At 55.8% G+C, this 20,195-nt stretch overlaps 1 protein-coding gene across 2 annotated transcripts; it reads left to right on the forward strand.

Moving 5' to 3' along the window:
• Window positions 1-263: 263 nt before the first annotated feature.
• Window positions 264-18,262, forward strand: TAFA3 (TAFA chemokine like family member 3). 2 transcript variants are annotated; one of them, XM_065698241.1, is made up of 6 exons: window positions 264-446; window positions 7,277-7,361; window positions 7,638-7,753; window positions 13,753-13,902; window positions 14,796-14,920; window positions 16,182-16,590. In XM_065698241.1, exons 2-6 carry the CDS (start codon window positions 7,348-7,350, stop codon window positions 16,407-16,409), a joined length of 633 nt encoding a protein of 210 aa, XP_065554313.1. In that variant the 5' UTR covers window positions 264-446; window positions 7,277-7,347; the 3' UTR covers window positions 16,410-16,590. The 2 variants fall into 2 exon arrangements, with proteins under 2 accessions (XP_065554313.1, XP_065554314.1); XM_065698242.1 differs by lacking the exon at window positions 16,182-16,590 and adding an exon at window positions 17,067-18,262 and having other exon boundaries at window positions 318-446.
• Window positions 18,263-20,195: the final 1,933 nt, after the last annotated feature.

Here is a 20,195-nt window from a genome sequence, read left to right on the forward strand (position 1 = left end):
TCGTTGCCCGCCGGGCCCATCACACCTTGTTTTGGGGCGGAAAATACTTAATTCAGGTAAATGAGCTCAGCCCGGTCCTCCCCCTTTCCTACGTTAATGAACGCCGGGGCTAATCGGGGCGGAGCAGCGCCCTGCCGGGAGGGACCAGCGGTGGGGCGGGCTGGTGCGGAGCCGGGTGGCAGCCCGGGATCACGGTGCGGGTCCCGAGGGCGGCGGCAGGCGGCGCTGCGCCCCTTCGTGCGGCCACCGGCACCGCACCGGGACCGCTCCGCTCCGCGCCCGCCCAGCCCCGCGCCGCCCCGAGCGCTGCCGGTGCCGCCGCCCGGCGATGCCACCGGTCCCCGGCCGCAGCGGCCCGCGGACGCGGCGCTGACCCGACCCGGCGGAGCGGGCGCACGGCGGCCATGGGCAGCGGCGGCCCCGGCCCGCACGGACGGCGCAGGCAGGTACGGAAAGTTCGGGGTGGGACGCGACGGGACGGGACCCCCGGTGCTGAGCGCGGCGCAGCGGCGAGCGCCGGCGGGGCTCCACGCTCCTGCCCGGTGCCGGTCGCAGGGCGCTGCGGGGAAACGCCGCGCCCGTCCCGCTGAGGCTGGGCCGGTACCGACCGGGCACCGGGGGTGAGCAGCGGCGGGGGGAGCTGGGGGCTCGGCGGCACCGGGGCTCTGCGGCGGGGTGCGCTCCAAGCCCGGCCGCGGCTCGGGTGCAGCGTGGTTGGGTTCTCTTTCCCCTCCGGTCGGTCGGTGCGAGGCTCCCCGAGCTCCTCTGCGGCTCGGTGCGGGGCTCGGGTGGGTCTTCGCGGTAAGTTTCTCCCTGTCGGCTCCTGCTGAGCGCTCGGTTACCGGTGGTGCCATAAGAAGTGGCGATCTCCGGCCCCTGCCCGGCCCTTGGCGGGGGGCACAGCCCGCGGAGGGGGTGCTCGCCCCGGCCTGGCTCTGGCTGGGGGCTGCTGCTGAGGGCGAGCTCTGGCCGGGGCGGTTTGCCCCCAGTGCCACGATCCTGCCGGCCCCTCGAAGCTGCTTCTGGAGAGATCCCGGGTGACTGCAGCCAAAAATGCTTCTTCACCCTGGAAGGGGAAATCGAGACCAGCCGTTTCCTGCCTTTGGTGCAAGCTGTCCCCTGCAGCCGAAGCTTCAGGCAGGACGGATGGGTTGTGGGCTTCAGTCTTCCTCTACCCTTTTCTCTCTGTTGTAACTCCTTCAGATAGGGTGGGCTTGCTTGGCTGGAGCAGGGTGGGGGTGCTGGATGGGGAGCAGCTCTCATGGGCTGGTGTCCCCCTTCACATGCAAGGGGATGCTTGGTGGTCCAGAGGAGAGGGTGAGCTGCACCGGTCCCATTCCGGAGACGGGCAGGAGTGGATCCATGCTGTGGCGTTGGGCAGGGAGCAGGAGTCTCCTCCTCCTGCCGGTTAGCATTCCCTTTTGATACCGTGTGAGGCTTGGGGGGCTACTCAGTGTGCAGGTCCCCTTGTCCTGTGAGAACTCATCTGTGCTGGGGCACGCACACCCCAGCAAAGAGCCCACTCAGGTGAGATGCTGCAAGCCCAGGGGAAGCAATCTGAGCTGTCAAGCCCTCTGCTTTCCTCCCCTGAGAAGACTGAGCTGCTGTTGACCTTGGGTTTCAACACCCCTGAGGAGCAACCATGCTCTGCCAGAGAGGTTCCTGGCACTGATGAGCCTGAGGTTCAAGCTGTCAAAGGCAGCGGGGTGGTGGGATTCACTGAGCGAGGGAGCCGGAACAGGGTCATGCCAGGGTGGAATTAGAGCTAAAAACTCTCCTGCTCACCTTGGCTGGGAAGGCAATGCTGCAGATGCTTGAGGAATAAGCAAGGAGATGGAAATAAATCACAGAAGAGAGTGCAAGAGAGCACACTTCGGGGGAAGGAGTCCTTTGTGTTTCTGTGTGCTCCTTGGTTTCCTCTTTGCCCTGGAGGACACATGCTCATGCTGCCCTCACTGGAACATCTGTGGGGCTGGACTGCTTTAAGTGCACCCAAGTAAGAGCTAAAAGGACTCCGCTCAACCTAGGGCTCTTGGGCTTGGGTCAGGCTCCCCTGCAGCAGGTTTTCCTCTGGGGAGGAGCAGTGCAGTGTCTGGGGAGCACAGAGTATGGGAGGGTGCAGGAATCACTGCATGAAGCTCTTGTCAGCGCAGCTCCAAGTGGGGATGCAGCCTCCTAGGTGCTGTCCCAGCGCTATCGCTGTTGTAGCTCTGACTCCTCAGCTTTACCTGTAACTGAGCATCCTCAGCACTGCAGAGGGAGCAGGGTTTGGCCAGACTCCTGCCCTGCACTAGGATGGGGAGGTTGCTGCTGCAGTTGGTCTGTGCTCAGGGGATGGCAGCATCTTGCTGACCAGGCTCCCCAGGGACACCCCAGCCCTGCAGCTTGTTCTCAGGATGGGCAGCAGCAGTGTCTCAGAGATCCTGGGCCAAAACCTCACAGCCTGAGCGCTTCCTCATCAGCCCAGGGTGGAGGATCCAGCTCCTGGCTGATTTCCCAGCCTTTTGGAGAAGGGTGATGCCCTCTGCCAACCCTTCCCCGCTGCTTTTGCCTTCTCTTTGGCTGCTGGAGACAGAACCACACCGGAGCCTGTGCTGTTCCTTCCCAGGGGATTGTGGAGGTGTCTCCTTGCTTGTCAGCATCTTTCAGGGAGGCATCAGCTTCTCGGGAGACTCAGCAGCCTCTCTGTGCCGCTGCCATCGCCTCTTGTGCAGCCCATGGAGCTGTGCTTCAGGGTGAGGGAAGGACACCTTTCCTCTGGGCAGTGCCCATGGGCACAGAACAGAGCGGTCTGGGCACCCAGCCCTCCCTCTTGTATGAGGGGGGGTTCATCTTGGCCACGAGCATCATGAGGTCTGCAGGTAGCCATGCGCAGGGTGGTCAGGGGCTGGCTGTGCACTTTGTCCCCTGCTCCTGCACATTGGGGTGTTTGCTGAGACTTCTCGCTTCAGGGAAGCAGTAAAATAACCTCTCCCCCTTCAACGTGCATTGTGACATCTCCACCATCGTGGGAAGGTTTCTGTGCCTCACGTTCCCTCCCTACTCTGCGCCTGGGCTCCGGGGCACCATAGAGCCCTGGGTTGTGCTCTATGGGTCAAAGCCTGCACCTCTCCATGCTCTAAACGAAGCTGACCCAACTCCAAGAAGTGCTGAAATAGCAGGAGCATGAAAATAGCTTCTGGCAAACTGGCAGAAGTACAGGGCCAGATGTGCACAAAGGTTGACAGTGCTGGAGCTGTGGCAGGGAGGGCTCGTGTCACTTGGCATAGAAAACCAGCCGCTGTGCTGGCCTCCCCCATCTCTCTCTGCTTCTCTTTTTGGGTGGAACTGCGCTCACTGTAATTATCCAGCTCGCACGGACCGTTGCAAACAATGCTCCAGACCTGCAGGACGTGGAGCATAATCTGGCCTGACAGAAAGTCCCTCATTAGCACTGCGGGTGCCGGCTGCGTTCCAGCCGAGCTGCGATGGCACCGTCCTGGCTGCGGGGTCACAGCTCTACCTGGGGCCTTAATGAAGGAGGAGGAGAAAGCCTCCAGCTCCTGTGACCAAAAGAGGGGCTGGGCGCTGGGAGAGCAGCACAGGGCTGCTCCTGGTGTGTCTCTGTGCTGGGGAACCTCCATGGGGCTGAGATGCAGGTGATGGCCCATGTCTGTGTGCCCATGGGGAGGGACGTGGGCCCATGCAGAGGGGCAGTCATCTCTTGCCATGCTGGTTACGACTGAAGTTTGTCTTCTGAGAGATTTAGGCCCTTTGGGGTTACTTCAGGTCCCAGCTCAGACCCAAAAGGTGGAAAGTAGCTACAAGATGTTAACGGAAAATTCCACAAAACTCCGGACAGAACGTAATGGAATAGAGGATCTTGATATTTTCAATCAAAATTGAGTGCTCTGATGTGCCAGAACGCCACTCTTCATTTCAGCATGACATTCCAGCATGTCAGACCAAACATCTGTAGCTGGAGTCTCACAAAGGTGGAGGTTGATAACTGTCAAAATAGCAGTTTCTGTGGAGCTCTGTTTCCTGATGGGAGTTTGTGCTGGAGTGGGAGCACTGAGCGCCTGTGCCAGCGTGGATCCGGGGAGGAGCATCGCTCCGGTGGCACCTCCTGGCCCCGTGCTCCTCAGAACCCTGGGTGCTGTCCCCAGCCGCCGGCTTGGCTCCCGCTCGGCGCAGCAGCTTCCCTTGAGCACAGCGTGGACACCGTGGCTGCATTATTGATAACGCTGTGATTTATTTATGCTTCCTTGGCTCGAGCAAACAGCTCAGCCCTTCTGAGCTAAATATAGGCTGTGCTGGGAGTGCAGCCCTGTCCTGTGTGGGATGAAGGTAGCCAGCGGGGCGCTTGCTTTTTGGTCCTGCTGAGGGATTTGGGGATGAATCCCTGGATTGATGGCTCCTGGAGCCATCTCTTATAGTGTGAGGCATCCCTGCCCATGGCAGGGGGTTGGAACTAGATAACCTTAAGGTCCTTTCCAACCCTAACTATTCTGTGATTCATTCTATGATTCTGGAGAATTCAGTGATCCTGAGAACCCCACGGGAAGGAGCTGGGCTCTTCCAGCATGGCTCTGGGTGGCCTGTGGGGCTCAGTGCTCATGCCTGGAAGTGTGGCTGTGCTCCCTGTATGCCCTGTGTAGAGGGGGAGCTGGAGCAGCAGCTGGGAGACCAGGATGTCAGACGTGAGCCGACCTCCCATGGGACCTGGCCGCTCTGCTGGAAGCTGCACGGGGTGTGTGTTGGCATCCAATGCTCCCTGCTGCAAACAATGCAGAAGCTGGTGCCAGCATCGTGTCTGCTGTCCTTGCATCTGGGCTGCCAGATGTGCCCCTTTGTGCAGCAGGACAGATGTGTGCTGTGGCACACGTCCCTGGCTCCGCTGGTCTAGCGTGGCGGGGGGGATGCGCTGTGCAGGGGGGCATCCTGCCATGGTGCTGAGCACAGATGCACACAGTGCCCCTGGGTTCCAGTGAGGGGCTGAGCAGCTCTGAGAGCTCTTTGCTTTCTCATAGAGGGGCTAGCATGCATTTTAAGCTGCCATCAGTATCTACACAATGGGCTGTGGCATCTCTGAAGGGACTCCAGCAGCGCAGGCTGTGGGGTGAAATTCCCCCTCTGAGGAAGGCTCTTGCGGAGCAGATTCCGGGAATTGCCTAAATACAGCTTTACACGGGGGAGATGGCGCGGTGTCATTGCATCAACTCGTGCCTGCTTCAAGGAGCGATGGTTTCCTTGCACATGCAGCCCTCCCGGCTTCATTCTGCTGATGCAGAGAGGGCTGGGGCTGTGTGGGGTGTAGCCTGAGTGAGGGTTGTGCTGGAGCGGGGTCAGTCCCTTGTCACCTTGTCACCGGTGGGCAGGGATGGAGCCAGGTGATGGTTGCGAGTCCATGTCCTCCCCAGCCATGCTCTGCTCCTGGCCACGCCGACTGTTCTATAGCATTAATGAAGAGTATTTGCTTACATCTACATTCTTTTCTAGCATAAATCCTGTGGGTTTGTTAAGACACCTTTCCCCCTTTCTCTCTTTTATTGGTTGGTTGGGGGTTTTTTCCTGGTCAAATGTCAACATTTTTGATGGCATTTTTCTATCTCTCGTCCCCCAGCTGGGAGAATCAAAATGAAAAATCTCATTTGAAATCAGCATTTTGGAACAAAGCGTTTTTTTATTTCAAAATGCCAGTTTAAACTAGAACAATTCACTTTGAAATGCTTCAAAACAAGAAATGCCCTTTTTACCACCTCAAATCACTTGGTTTTGATTAAAAACGTCAGTGTTTCCTGTTCTGGTGCTTCATTGTGAGCCTGTTTCACTGTCTCAGCCTGGGCCAGAGCAGATAGAAACTGAGAAGATGGTTGGGAATTCCAGATTTATCCTCCCAGCAGCCAGGGTTTGCCTGGTGCCTGCCAGGAATCCCACACTGCCCTTGCTGCCTGCATTGATGCTGGTGGGTAGAGGTTCAAGCCATTCCCCTTGCCCTGTCCCTACAGGCCCTTGTCCCAAGCCCCTCTCCAGGTTCCCTGCAGCCCCTTTAGGCACTGGAGCTGCTCTCAGGTCTCCCCTTCAGGAGCCTTCTCCTCTCCAGGCTGCCCCAGCCCAGCTTTCTCAGCCTGGCTCCAGAGCAGAGCTGCTGGCAGCACTCCTGAACCTCGGTGTCACTTGTCTTTATGGCCTCTTGTTAATAAACTATGCTCCAGCACTGCTGTTTTATGGGGGACACGGTTACTTGCCCTGGACCCAGTCAGATCTCAGCAGGCGATAACCGAGGCTGGGAGGCTGTCACTTCACTCGGCAGATGCTGAGCAGAGATGCTGCTCTCAAAGCTGTTACTGCTCGTGCTGCTGCCTGCAGAGCCCCAGAGCTGTTCCCACCTGCAGGGCTGTGGCTGATAAATAGTGCAGAGAGCATATTTAAAGCAGTCAACAGTAAAATACCAGGTCTTTGGGGATTTACATTTTTTCCTTGAGGGCTCCAGCTGATGTAAATCTCAGCTCCTTCCCAACGCATCCTCTGTGGCTTGAGAGGGGGTTACTGGGGACCAGGCGTGCTCAGAGGAAGTGGTTGCAGCTCTGTGTCTGTGTGGTTTTATGAGCTCTGAAGCTATTACTGAGAGGAGAAGCAGCCCCAGAGGAAGGTGCTGTGCTGGGACATGGGGTATGGGTCCTGGTGCCACCCAGACATCAGCTCCCCAGCTCCTTAGTTCCTCGTGTGGTGCCAAGAGGATGGTTGCTGAGCTCTGGGACACCCACTGTGGTCAGTCCATCCATCTGTCTGCTGATGAGTGGTTTGCATGAGGACCAGACCTCAGGTGTTACTGCAAGGGACCTTGGTGACACCAGGACAATGACGGCGTGTAACGGCACATGGAAAAGGCAATACCTGGAATGACTCACTGCTGATTTAGTCTGGCTCTTCCCACACACCCTGGGTCTGCTTTTAGTGTTTGTGATCTGTATTCATAATGTACTGTGCTGATTTTCTGTCATTGACATATATTGATATATTGACAGCATGATTTTGCGCTGTCAGCAGTGAAATTCAAGAGCAACGACTCTGAAGCAGATGGAGCTGCACAGTTCGAAGGTGGCGAGCAGGGTTACGGGCTGAGCTCCCAGGAGGGTTTTGGTGTGTGCAGTGGGCATGAGTGTGCACACGAGCTGATACGGGGCCAGCCAAGCCCTGGGGCATCCCCAGCCATTCCCAGGGCACGCGGTGGTTCGCACTCCCCACGCACTTCCAGCAGGTATCACCACCCCATTTCTCTTTCTCCTTTCAGATGCGCTGATGCCTGCCCCTTGCAGAGACCTGACCCACCTGGGGTTGGCAGATGTGCAGGTGCTGCTGTGAATGCCCAGTAAAAGGTAACTATTGCTCATCTGTGCTGCTGCTGGTTCATTTCTTAGTGTCCCGCTGACATGGCCGTGCTGCTGAAGAAGCCCAAGCCCATCCAGGGGCGATGGGTGAATCCTGAGTGTGTGTCCTGCTCCCCAGGGCCATGTCCCTGCAGCCAGGTCCCTGTGGGTGTGGGTGTTTGGGGCTGCAACGTTGCATGCAGCAGCCTCGGTGAGTGGGGGCTGCACCTCCCAACTCTCCTTCAACCCCCCCTTCCCTCGTGCATCTCTTCTTGGTTTCAACAGAATGAGTGAGAGAGACCTCCAGAGCCTGAGCAAATGGGTTTTCGTGCTCACTCTCTGCCTTACCACGCTGTGGGGAAGACTGACGTTGGCCTCCACCCATCACAGAAGCCATTCAGGTAGGGGAAGCGACGTCCTCGCTGTGTGCATCATGTAAAATCTGCAGCCCATCTATGTATTTAGGTCATTACCGAGGTAATTCGTGATCTGTGGGCAGGGAGATGGGAATTTTCTGTCTTAGATAAGTCGCAGTGAATATCACAAACTCTCCACTTTAGGCTTTCATTAGAAATACAGATTTCCAGCCATCTGGTTTTAAAGATCACTTCGAAACATGGGACAGGTGAAAACTGATGGAGAACTGAAAGTCTTGCTGGAAAAGGTAGCCTTGACTCTGGGGTGTGAATCTGTCATTCCCACTGGTGGTTTCTGGACCCCGCTCTGTGTGTCTGGAATGCTGTTCTGTGTGATGGATGGGGTTTTAGAGGGGTTACGTGAGCCCCCGTTTGCAGTGTGTGTTTTGAGAAGGGAAACAGCTGAGAAGTCACACTCAGCCCTTTGTGCCAGAGCTGGAGCCTTGATGGGCCTCAGCAGGGTGGGTCTGGTGGTCCAGGGCTGAGTTCCTCTGCTGGGTGCATGGTGGGAGGATGGTGTGGATGCAGCAGAGCCAAGTGCTTGAGTATGGAGCAATCCTGGGCACGTGCTGCCTGCCTCTTGTGCCTTTGCTTCCAGACGAAGGTGTTGAAGGGTTCATTTGCAATTGCTGGTGCTCCTGCCTGACCCACACCAAACCCTGTCCCAGTTCTCTCATTTTTGCCTGGCAGTTAAAGCAGTTCTAATCTTATAATCCCCAGTCTGAGGCCACAGAGCCCTGCTCCATCCCTGCAGGGGCCATGTGCAGGGAGATGCTGCTTTAGGGAAGAGTCAGACCTGGCATGGATAAAAGCTGCAACTCACCTTGGATTAAAGTTCAGATGCCCCAGTGCACTCGTGGGATGTGAATGACGGATAAATCTCACTCCATACGTGGGGAGATGGGCTCATGTGTTCACGTGCCCACAGGCAGAGCTGGGAGTTCTTCACTCACTCGTCCACAATGACCAAATCTGGTGCTTTGTATTCAAGTGAGTCGTAATGCAGAGCAGAGAGGGCACTGCAGAGCAAAACTTCAGAGTCTGACCCCATTCTGTGTCTGTATTAACACAGTTCCTCTCTGCTCATCCTGGGTTCCTGGCAGCGTGGCTGCCTGCCTCTCCTGGGCTGGATTTCCATGGGCTCAAACCAGGAATTCTTAAGCTGCCTGCTGTGTTTTTCTGTTGTCTGCCCTGTGCTTTTGCTTCATTCGGGACAGGTTTTGGTAAAGGAATGCACTTTCAGAGAATCCCCTTTCATAGAGGGGCTTTGGACAAGAGCCTGTAGGGACAGGACAAGGGGGAATGGCTCTAACCTGCCAGAGCAGAGATTGAGATGAGATCTTCGGAAGAAGTTCTTTAAGGTCCCTTCCAACTCAAACCATTCCAGGATCCTATGAGGATTCCCTTGCACTTGGAGCTGTGTTGGTTCCTCCATCGTGTGCAGCCTTTACATCACTATGGAATACTTTTCTAAGCCATCTTCCCCAGATGAGGCAGGAGCTGCGCAGGGGGAGGCAGGTTGTGTATTGGGAGCTGTATCTCCTGCCCACAGCGGTCCATACAGTGGCAAAGCATTGCAGCTGTTCTCCACACAGCCCAGGCATTTCCAAGTGTGAAGTGATGGGCTTTGAGCAGTTCGTAGATGTGCACACATTCAAACATGCGATGGAAGGGGACAGAGCATGATGTGGAGTCTTGAGGTGACAAGATAGTAGAAGATCCCAACTGACACGCAGTGATAATGAGCAATAAAAACAAGCCTGCCTTTTCTCCAAACCTCTCTTCAATAATACATCTGCATCTGGAGCAGCAGTGATTTTAAGACTTTAATTATTTAGTGAATATTTGTAGTAGAGTTGTCATGGGGCACGGAGCATGGATCACTCATGCTGCTGATGCCCAGGTTGGATGCTCAGGGCTGTGCTGCCCTCTGAGCAGAGCCCACTGGGGACTGGACCCTCTGCCTGTCCCTGCTGTGCTGCTTAGCCCCCCTTGGGACATCTGGACCCCTTGAATGGCATTGCAATACCCAGAAGGAAGGGGTTTGGCACAGAGGGTTTGCCCATCACCTGGCAATTACACGCATTCAACTTCTCTTCAGTTTACAGCTCCCCACCAGCAAGTGCAGTGATATTTTACACTGAACCTGTGGAGCTCTGCCCACACCTCCCTGAGACACACAGAATGTGTCCTTTCACAATATACCATAAAAAAAACAGGTTCTGCTGCTCACTGAAAGGTCAGCCAGAATAGGACAGCACTTCTGTTTTACTCGCATGCAGGGTTCAGAAGCCCTGTCTCTTATGATGCTTTTATGGCTCCATGAGATGAGATTCTTTTTAAGAAGGGCTCCAGTGGGGAAATACCAGCTGAATGGGAGGGACAAGCGTGCCAGAAGCTCTGGATCTTATCCCAGGCTCCCTGGGGGTTTCCTGCTCTTGGCTTGAAACACACCATCCATCTGACTTGCATTTTCAGGCCTATCTGGCTTGAAGGTTCCTGCTGCTAAGCGAAAGGAGAAGCAGCTGCAGGGAGCTCCGGAGGAGCCCATCGCTCGCTCTGCACTGCTTTCTGCTTGCTCTTCCCAGCTGTGTGATATGGAAGCCAGTGTGGCAGGAGGCCTGGGCACAGGGTGCTCATCTCTGCATGGGGAAACACAAAGTCTCTTGCTGACATCCTGGGAATCTCTGTATTTGATGCGGAGGGGTTCATGTGTGTCCATCCGGTTACAACCCTCCAAATTCAAAGCAAGGTTGGATGGGGCTTGGAGCAAGCTCCTCTAGTGAAAGGTGTTGCTGCCCACGGCAGGGGGTTGGAGCTGGATGAGCTTTAAGGTCCCTTCCAGCCCAAACCAGGCTGTGACTCCACGAAACTCCTGCACTTGCTCTGGTGTCAGAGTCGGTGGCACTGGTGTTTGGTGGGGTTGAGGAGCAGAGAAGTGGGTGAATCTGGTGTGCAGGGCACTGGGATGTTTGACATGAGCAGGGTGGCTCTTCTGCTCCCTGTGGGGCTGTCCCTCCTGCCCAAAGGCAGCCTGCAGCTCCATGGGCAGCAGTCACTTGGGAAGGGGATGCCTGGTACCCTGTGGCCGTGCCTTGGGCTGCAGCTGCTGCCTGGAGGAGTCTGTGCCAGGAGGCGAATGCCAGGGGCAAGTTTCCAATGTGGATGTGTCCCAGGGCAGGGATACTCACAGGACCTTCAAGCAGATGAAAGTACTTCATAGATGTGCAGAGGCCATGGAGGTCCTGGGGTGCATGCTGCTGCCCCAGCGCCGCCAGCAGCAGGGCCCTTGCTGCAGGGCTGACCTGCACCCCTGACACAGCTCCTCTCATCACAGCCCTTGAGCAGTGAGAGCATCTCTCCTCTGCCGTGGGTTTTGCCTTCCCTGCATGCTGTGCCCAGACAGCTCTGCACAAGGCACAAGCTGGAGATGGGCCATGTCCATCTGTGCTGGTGGGAGCACACCCCCAGTCTGCTGTGTTCCTTGGTGCCACTGCAGGGATGCAGCGGGTGTGGAGCAGGGTGGGCCCTGAGGGTGCTGTGCTCTGCCAGCTGCAGGAAAGGCAGATTTCTCTTTATCTCCATGCTGCACCTTTCTGAGCAAATGCAAAGGCTCTGGCACGTTGGCAAACTCCCTCTGCGTGCCTGTAAGGAGCCATTTCCCAGCTCTGCATCACCCTCCCTCGGCTGAGCCCTCTTAAATTAGCTGCAAATGAGAAGCCCAAGAGCAGAATTGAAGGGGAGCAAAGGGGTCAGTGCCCCTTCCTTTGGGGATGAGCTCTGCTAATGAAGCTTTGTGGAGGAGCTCCTGCAGGAGCGAGTCAAAAGCACAACCGCATGTGAAGCTCAAGGGTACAAAATCCCCTGTTCGAGGGGTGTGCAGGGTGGGTGAGTGACTCCTCGTGGTGCTGCACCAGAGCGTGGTGGGGATGTGGGTTCATCGCCAGCCAAAGCCGAGGGCCTCTGCTCGGTGCTCAGATCATTTGAAAAAGCGTGATAATGATAAAACCAGGGCAAAACACTCGCGTTTGTTCTGCAATGAGTTGCTTTCCCTCTCACTTTCACCAGAGCCTATCCTTTCTGCATTAAAGAAGAATAGAAATAATCATTAAAGCTGAATTATGATGGCATTTAAAAGGGAGGATAAAATCTACGGCCAGAGATGCTACTAGAAAATATCTCCAGGATAGGTAATTGTGTAATTATTACGGGTGGAAATGAGAGTGATGGTTCATTAAAAGAAAATGACCATGAAATAACAATAAATAGAGGCAAATTAAAGCCATGGTAACTGCGTGGCCCATCCTGCCCATGTGCTGGCGGGTGCAGGGCACAGGGGTGTGTGGCTCCCTGATGCAGCAGGCTGTGAGGGATGAGCAGTGGTGGCACTGCCCATGTTCATGTTAGAACGCGGCCATTCTGCCAGGCTGGCGGCATCGAAGGAGGGCAAATCCTGGGATGGTTCCTTGCATCCTGCCCTTTCATCTCCCGGTTAGTGCTCAGCATTGGGAACAGGAAAGGGACAAGCACTGATGTGGCCGTGCCTGGTTGACACAAGCCAGGAGGTTGCACTTGGATCGGCGTTTTCCTCTGGGAATGTGAAAATGCAGCTGCCGGGCAGAGGGATTCCCCCCAGCCCCTGGGGATAGATCCCATTTCCTGAGCTTCCATTCCAGGAGGTGAAGTGGCTGCTTTCCAGAAGGGAGGCAGGCGACGTCTGCGGGTGAGCACGGTGCGTACGTGCTGTGACACAGGCCAGCACCCCTGGCCCCTGCAGAGCTGGGCAGGGGACACCAGCATGAACTCCCAGGGCCACCCACCCTGCTTTAGGGTGCTGAGGGTGGATGGGCACCTCTGCAGGCCCCTCCGGCTGTGGCTGGGGATGAAGCAGAGCTGGGAGCTGAGGCTGGATGGGCAGGCTTGGAGCAACTGCCAGAGCTTGTGGGTCCCTGCACCAGCAGCAGCACCCACTCTGCTCCCCACTGCCCTGCATGTCCTGCTTGCATCCCTTTCCCAGTCTTTCCTCCTGCGGCTGCTGAGGTGGATGGGGCTGCGGGTGTGGAGCAGCCAGGTCTGATGTCCCGATGCTCCCGTCTGCAGGCGTTTGGGGATGGCACGCTGCAGACACGCAGCTTCCCCATCCTCCTTGCAGCCTGGCTCCTGCTCGCTGCAGAAACAAACGCCTGTTCCCAGCAACCCAGAGGTTGTCTCTGCGCTCCCTCCTGTGCTCATTAGTCAGGACCTGGAGGGATCACCCACTCTCAGGTCATGGGAATGAAGCCTACCCAGCTGTGTTTGGGTAATGTGCCTTGTGCTTGTGTGAGCCATTACCCAGCGAAAGTCATTGATTTGTGATGCTAACAAGCTTCTAAACCCAGATCCCAGAGCTGATAAGCCAACACGTTGGTTTTCTTTCTTCCTTAATATTTTAACGGCACTGGGAAGGGGAGCAGCAGGCAGCCTGGGTTTCTGATGAACACTGACGTTTCTGTTGCTGCAGGGCAGAAACGCATCCTGGTCCTCCCTCCTCCAGCCAGAGGGTGGGCTGTGATGGTGAGACAGGAGCATTGGTTTTAGCTGGGGTTGGAGGTGGTGGTACCCTGAAGCCAAAGGCAGCACAACACTTCATTCCCTCTTGTAGCAAAGTGTGCGGCTCATTATCAGCTGCAATTAACTAATTGCTTATTCATTTGAATCAAGCTCTGGGCTTGGCTATGGCAAGAGGCTGGGCACGACAGGCATGGGCGCTGGGAGGAGGAGGAGCTCAGATACAGGAGGTCTGGAGCAGGACCAGAGCTTCTCCCTATGGGTGGATTGGAGCGATGCTGGGCCGAGCTGTGTCTGTGTCATCAGCACCCCTGGGTGACTGCTGGAGGCTGGGACAGCTCTGGAGTGCCTGGGTCCCACTGGGGCAGGGAACAGGGGGTGTCCTGGGGGCTCTAGGGCACTGCCCCAGCTGACGGGGGCTGTTTCTCCTCCCGCAGTGCACGTAGAGCCCGGCACGTGCGAGGTCATTGCAGCTCACAGGTGCTGCAACAAGAACAAGATCGAGGAGCGCTCCCAGACGGTGAAATGCTCCTGCTTCCCGGGGCAGGTGGCAGGGACGACGCGGGCAGCACCCTCCTGTGTGGATGGTGAGTACCAGATGGTGATGGCCAGGTCCTGTGCCATCTCTGGCTGCACCCTCCCGCTCGGTCAGGCTGGCGTGGGGTTTCTGTGCCCTTGGGATTAACAGCAGAGAGCTGCCTGGGGCTCCTGCAGTGGAGAATGGAGGGAAAGGGAGCGTTTTGGGGGCACTCTTCACTTGGTGTGGCTGTGTTACCCACTCCGTGCAGCCCCAGGCTGTGTGCCATGGAGGGGATATGGTGCTCCAGTGGTTCAAGCTCTGGTGCATCACTGCGCTGGGTCCAGGCACTGCAGCATTGATCCCTGCTTGTCTGCTCATCACACTGCTGCAGCCAGCAGCAGGGACATGACTCCAGCCTTGCAGCACCATCAGCTGTGAGCAGCACCAAGCAAAGCTCAAACCATGTGTATTTTATCCAGTGGCATCACCGAAGAGCTGCAGCCTCTGCCAGCACAGTATCGATTCACCTGGCAGCGGTCTCCTATGAGTGTGGTTGCGTACAGCATCAGAAAATGCCTGGATGAATTGTGGGGGAAGGCTTTTGTTGTCCCAAACAGCTTGTGTGCTCTTGTTCCCAAATGTAAGAGAGCCTGCTCTAGTTACCCATGTTGGAGGTGGAGATTTCAAGCACCTAACAGAGCAGAGTGATAATAGACAGTCCCTTTGCCTCCATAAGTGAAGCCTGAAGTGGGTTATTGCACAGCACTGCTCTCCGTGCTCTTCCTGGGAGTCAGGACTTGTCCTTAGGCTTCTTACCTGGGATAGTGAGAGAGAACAGGGTTTGGGTGGCTGGTGAAGCAGATGGACCAAGTGAAGCGATGACTTCAGCAGGGTCACTGCAAACACAGGGCTGGCACCCCCATGCCCCTCACCCCTGGCACTGACACCCTTCTCCCACAGCCTCCATCGTGCTGCAGAAGTGGTGGTGCCAGATGGAGCCCTGCCTCGACGGCGAGGAGTGCAAGGTGCTGCCCGACCTCTCAGGCTGGAGCTGCAGTAGCGGCAACAAAGTGAAGACAACCAAGGTAGGTCCCCTGCAGGGGCTGGGGGGAGCCGGGCTTTGCTTTCCCTAAACCTGGGGCAAGCAAAACCCAGGAAAGCATCCCCAAAGAGCGTGCAGGGGAAGGGGAGAGCTCTGGCTCCTCCAGGGCGTGAGCTGGAGAAGTTGTGGGGAGTTTGTTATGGCTGCACTCAAGCAGAGCAGGGAGGCTGGGCTGGGCTCTTGTCACCCGTGCTGGCGGGGCTGGCAGAAGTAGCACGAACCCCAGGTGGGTCCCACAGCTTTGCTGATCAAGAACTCATCATAGAAACGTAGAATGGTTTGTGTGGGAAGGGACCTTAAAGCTCCAACCCCTGCCACTGGCAGGGACCCCTTCCACTGGAGCAGCTTGCTCCAAGCCCCTGTGTCCAACCTGGCCTTGAGCACTGCCAGGGATGGGGCAGCCACAGCTTCTCTGGGCACCCTGTGCCAGCGCCTCAGCACCCTCACAGGGAACAGCTTCTGCCTAAGAGCTCAGCTCAGTCTCCCCTCGGGCAGGTTCAAGCCATTCCCCTTGGCCTGTCCTTATGTGCCCGTGTGGGCCAGATTTCTCCCATGGGGAGGCTCAGTGAGGAGGGGTTTACATGGCTCAGCCCACAGGCAGGTGTGCTGGGATGTTTCTGTACCAGCCCAGGGCTGCTGGTCCATCCTGGCTGCTCCCCAGCATCTCCCCATTGCTCCGGGGAAGCTGGTTGCTCATCCCAGCCCCGTGGCACAGCCCTAAACCCATCACCATTCCCCCATCTGAGGCAATCATCTGTGACAACGCTACATGATTATTATTTTCATGGCTTGCTGAATGCCCCAAAGAACAAGGTGTAATTAAAATTTTATCAGACTCATTAGTAATTACATACATGCCATGATTAATCAGCTGCATAATTTTGTAATCATTGTTCATACTGTTGACTTATACCTTTTATTATTCCTTATGCTTTAGTTTTTCTCACCCCACGTCCCCTGCCATAAAATTATCATAGTAAGTGATGTTGGGTTTCGTTTCATTATTGCTATTACTGTTGTGCGCAGAAAGCACTTTCATTCTCAAGTGTTTTTATGGACATCCAAGAAGAGTCCTGTGGCCCTGGGCATCCAGCACTGGCCAGCAGCTGTGGTGTTACACGTAGTTCATGGTCTTTTTCCCATCTTAGAATCTGGGGTTTTTCCCTCAGCTGCTAATTTTGCCCAAAGCCTTTGCTCTGGCTTTGTGGTCCTGGGCTCTTACTTGAGACCATTCCCACCTGCAGGGTCCCAGAGCTTCTGTTGCCCTCTGTTGTCCAGCAGCCCTATCTCCATGGCCATCCTCCCAGCACCCAGTTGGGTCCCAGAGCAGTGGTGCTCTGGAAATGGAGACCTATGTTTGTGGAAGGCCTTTGGTGAGTTTGGGTGCTCCATTGGGTGCTGTGCCGAGGAGGCTGGATGGGCCGCTCCCAGTCCCCTCTGCAGACAGACCCCTGTGGAAGCTGCAGCCATAGCACGGGGTTCACAAATGATCCACAAGCTGAAATTTGGAATGAATGCAAGGAATAAATCACATTTTCATCCCCTAGGGCTGTTCACTGGCAATTTGTGGATAGGAGAATTGTAGAACTGAATCCCAGGCTGGTTTGGGTTGGAAGGGACCTTAAAGCTCATCCAGCTCCAACCCCTGCCACGGGCAGGGACCCCTTCCACTGGAGCAGCTTGCTCCAAGCCCCTGTGTCCAACCTGGCCTTGAGCACTGCCAGGGATGGGGCAGCCACAGCTTCTCTGGGCACCCTGTGCCAGCACCTCAGCACCCTCACAGGGAAGAGCTTCTGCCTAAGAGCTCAGCTCAGTCTCCCCTCGGGCAGGTTCAAGCCATTCCCCTTGGCCTGTCCCTACAGGCCCTTGTCCCAAGCCCCTCTCCAGGTTCCCTGCAGCCCCTTTAGGCACTGGAGCTGCTCTCAGGTCTCCCCTTCAGGAGCCTTCTCTTGTCCAGGCTGCCCCAGCCCAGCTCTCTCAGCCTGGCTCCAGAGCAGAGCTGCTCCAGCCCTCACAGCATCTCCATGACCTCCTCTGGACTTGCTTGAGCAGGTCCATATCGCCTGCTGCAAACAGCTCAACTGTTTCCATCAGCAGGCTCCTGCCTCTCTGCTCTCCTGTGCCCGCAGGTCACACGATAACCTCCGAGCACTCAGCAGCAGTTAACCAGCCTTGGTGCAGGTCCCCGGTGCTCTGCAGAGCTGTGAGCAGCAGGATGTGACCCATGGAGGCAGGATGCTCCAGGATTGCCGTCCTGCATCTGCTGGTGGGACCCTGCCAGGTACCGGACCAGAAGTCGACTGAGTCCTAGTTTCCCAACAGGCTACGAGTATGGGACCCCAGTGCAGCTGCAAGACTTGTGTCACTCCACGGTCCCTTCCTCTGCGGTGGACACAATCACCGACCAAGAAATGGGCTCATTTTCCTATCCTCTTAGCTAAAATACTGCAAACATGTAAGAGCTGTTGACAGTAGAGAGACAAACAGAGACAGACAGCAGTCCCCCAAAATGGGCTTTACTCTGAAATAGCTGAAATCATTGCTGAGTCGCCTTTCCCCATCTCCCAAGATGCTGAATGAGGTTGCCTTCAGGAACTGGGAAGTCCATGGCTGTGTGACACCCTGCTCCACCTGGCTCATGGCTCCTGGGCTGGTGGGTGCCTGGGAGCAGGCGCTGAGCTCTGGCCTCATCTCAAGTTGGGGTGTGCCGAGCCCTGGAGCACGGTGCTTTCCTCACCTCCTGCCTGCTGTGACCGTGCATGGTGGATGTGGCAGTGGGGCTGGGGGGGTCCAACAGCCCATCATCGGCTGGAGGTGGTGAAATGTCCCCATGAGCATGCTGCTGGGTACTCCTTCCTCGGGAACTGCATCAGGCTGGGACTTTAACATACCCTGCAAGTCCCAGGCACTGAATTACTGCTTGTGTTTGCAATTGAGTTTCAGATTCATGTGCCCAGAAACCCACTCCTGTGTGCAGGGCTGGGGTGCCTGACACCCTGCAGATGCCTCAGAGCCCCAAACTGATCCAGGGTTTGTTGTATTAATTCCAGTTGTACCATCTCCTGGCTCTGAGCTCATGTTCTTCTGCAGGACTCCCCATTTCCCCTGCTGTGGCAGCTCGAGGGGGTGATGATGGGAGCTCCATGCTCCCAACGTCCGCAGGGCTGGGGACTCCAGGGGACACGATGGCTCAGGAGGGGCCAGGGGTTGGTGCCTGCCATTGGCGGGACTCCTCATGTAGGCGCTTTTGTAACGGGAGATGTGATACCTGCTGCAGGTGGGATGTAAATACCAGACTGTGAAATAATAAATGCATTTTAATCTCTGCAGAGGATCTTTTCATTCAGCAGCAAAGGGAGGCTTTGGGAGCGCTTCCCTTGCCAACCGGATCCAAGGCGGAGAGGCTGGGGCTCTGCCCTGGGTGTTCCAATCCCAAGCAGCTCATGCAGCGGTGGCCACTGTCATTACTCATGCAAATGTCGAATTCTCTGGCTCAATAAAATCTTTTGGCTGTGACTTACACTCTCTAATTACACATTGCATTAAAAGGCATCCTCCTGCATTTAGCTGAACCACAGAGGGATGATGCTCAGCGGGCTGATTTTCATCTCCATTTCACTGATGTTGCCTCAGGGGTGAGTCTGCTCCTGTCTCTCCATTTCTGCACGCTGAGATCTGACCAGCATCAACCTGCTCCGGCTCCATTAGGCAGCTGTTGATGTGCTGCCGGCCCTTTTGTCCTGTCATGGGTTACCCAGCAAAGGGCTTCTGTGTCTTGCCAAGTGTTTGGATCCATTTTTTGGTTATTACCCATTGCACTGGCTGGAATGGTTTGAGGAGCAGCAGAGGGCAAAGCCTCCCGGAGGAGCTGGCCGCTGCCCATGTGCATGGGGCCATCAAGCTCTCCATCAAAGAAGCCTGGGCCACAAGTTATCAGGAGAAAGAACGCATGGCAGGAGCCTCCTTCCCTGGGGAAAACAGACTGAGATGGACTAAAGATACAGATAAATCCAGCATCAACTTTCTGCACCTCTCCTGATGCGGAGCCATATCTGGTGGGAGATCTTATCAGTTCAAAACAGCAAACGCAGGGAGGAAAAATACTAACCAATTCAGAATAATTGGTAAGAGATTCCTCAGCGCTGATAAACAGAGGATGTGCCCTTCCAGAGGGGAAAGGCAGGACTTGTCCTGAAGACGGGCAGCGCTTGAGAGGAGGGGGACAGGACGGGACAACTTGTGCCTCAATCCAGGCCAGGGTGTGGAGCAAGGGCCAGGGCTGCTGGGCTGGAACAAACAGCTGGATTAGCTCATTTACAGTGATGTTCACAGCATGAAGGATTTACCCCCTCCAGACCTGATCCCTGTTAGCGCAGCTGGTGGCTGGGCTGGCAGCAAGTGAGCTCTGGTTAAACACCTTCTTCCCCTCCGATATCGACTGCAGCCTGCGTGCTTGAGGGAGAGAAACTGCCTGCCTCTGGAGGAGAGCTGAAAGCCTGTTCTGACAAGCAAAGGCTGATTAGCTCATAGTGGTCCTACAGCAGTTCATGTGCATTAATGTCTCCAGGATGCTTTGCTGAGAGCTTCCCCTGTCCTGTCCCTTTTCCTCTGCTCACTGTCTCTTACTGCTGTAATGCGATGTCCCCACAGATGCTACCTCTCCCCAGGACCAGTCTCTGTTTGTGCCATCCATCCCCAAGAGCCCCAGCTATAAAATGCAGAGTGGAAGCCTTATTCCTAATAACAAACACTGCGCTGCTGCTGGAAGAATCCTGCTTGGCTAAGCGTATTTGCAGTCATAATGTGAAGGATCCACTCGGCAGAAGTGTAGAGCTTGACACCTACACTGGTATAAAAACATTGTATTGTCTGTATAATAGCCACTCTTAGCACTGATTTTTCACGTACATGGTTTAGTGAGGAAATAGCCCCTTGGTGTCTCTGCTGCGTGCTGACCTTGCCTGTTGTACACTGCTATCACACTATCAGAGTACACAAACGTGGAAAATCGCTGCTCCTCCCCAGCAGGTAAATGCTTCTCAGAGGCTAGCGCTGCAGCCTGCAGTAGTGCTGCCTTTATCTGCTGTCTCCTGGGAGCAACCAGGGAAGGATACTCCTGCCCCAGCTCCCAGCACTCTTCCCTTGTGCTCTCTTTCTGTATCTTCAAGGCTTTCTTTTGGCCAAACAGGCAGAACGTTTCCAGCAGGAGCATTAAGCCAAGGAAGAGGGTGACGGAGATGGGAACATCCTTGTGCTGT

The sequence above is a fragment of the Lathamus discolor genome, chromosome 19 (genome assembly GCF_037157495.1).
Source record: "Lathamus discolor isolate bLatDis1 chromosome 19, bLatDis1.hap1, whole genome shotgun sequence".
NCBI classification, from domain to species: domain Eukaryota; kingdom Metazoa; phylum Chordata; class Aves; order Psittaciformes; family Psittacidae; genus Lathamus; species Lathamus discolor.

Excerpts from the sequence above, each read along its gene's own strand:
- TAFA3 (XM_065698241.1), top strand. Across the intron at positions 7,754-13,752 it reads CCATCACAGAAGCCATTCAG|TGCACGTAGAGCCCGGCACG; the intron begins GTAGGGGAAGCG and ends CTCCTCCCGCAG. Across the intron at positions 14,921-16,181 it reads ACAAAGTGAAGACAACCAAG|GGTCCCAGAGCTTCTGTTGC; the intron begins GTAGGTCCCCTG and ends TCCCACCTGCAG.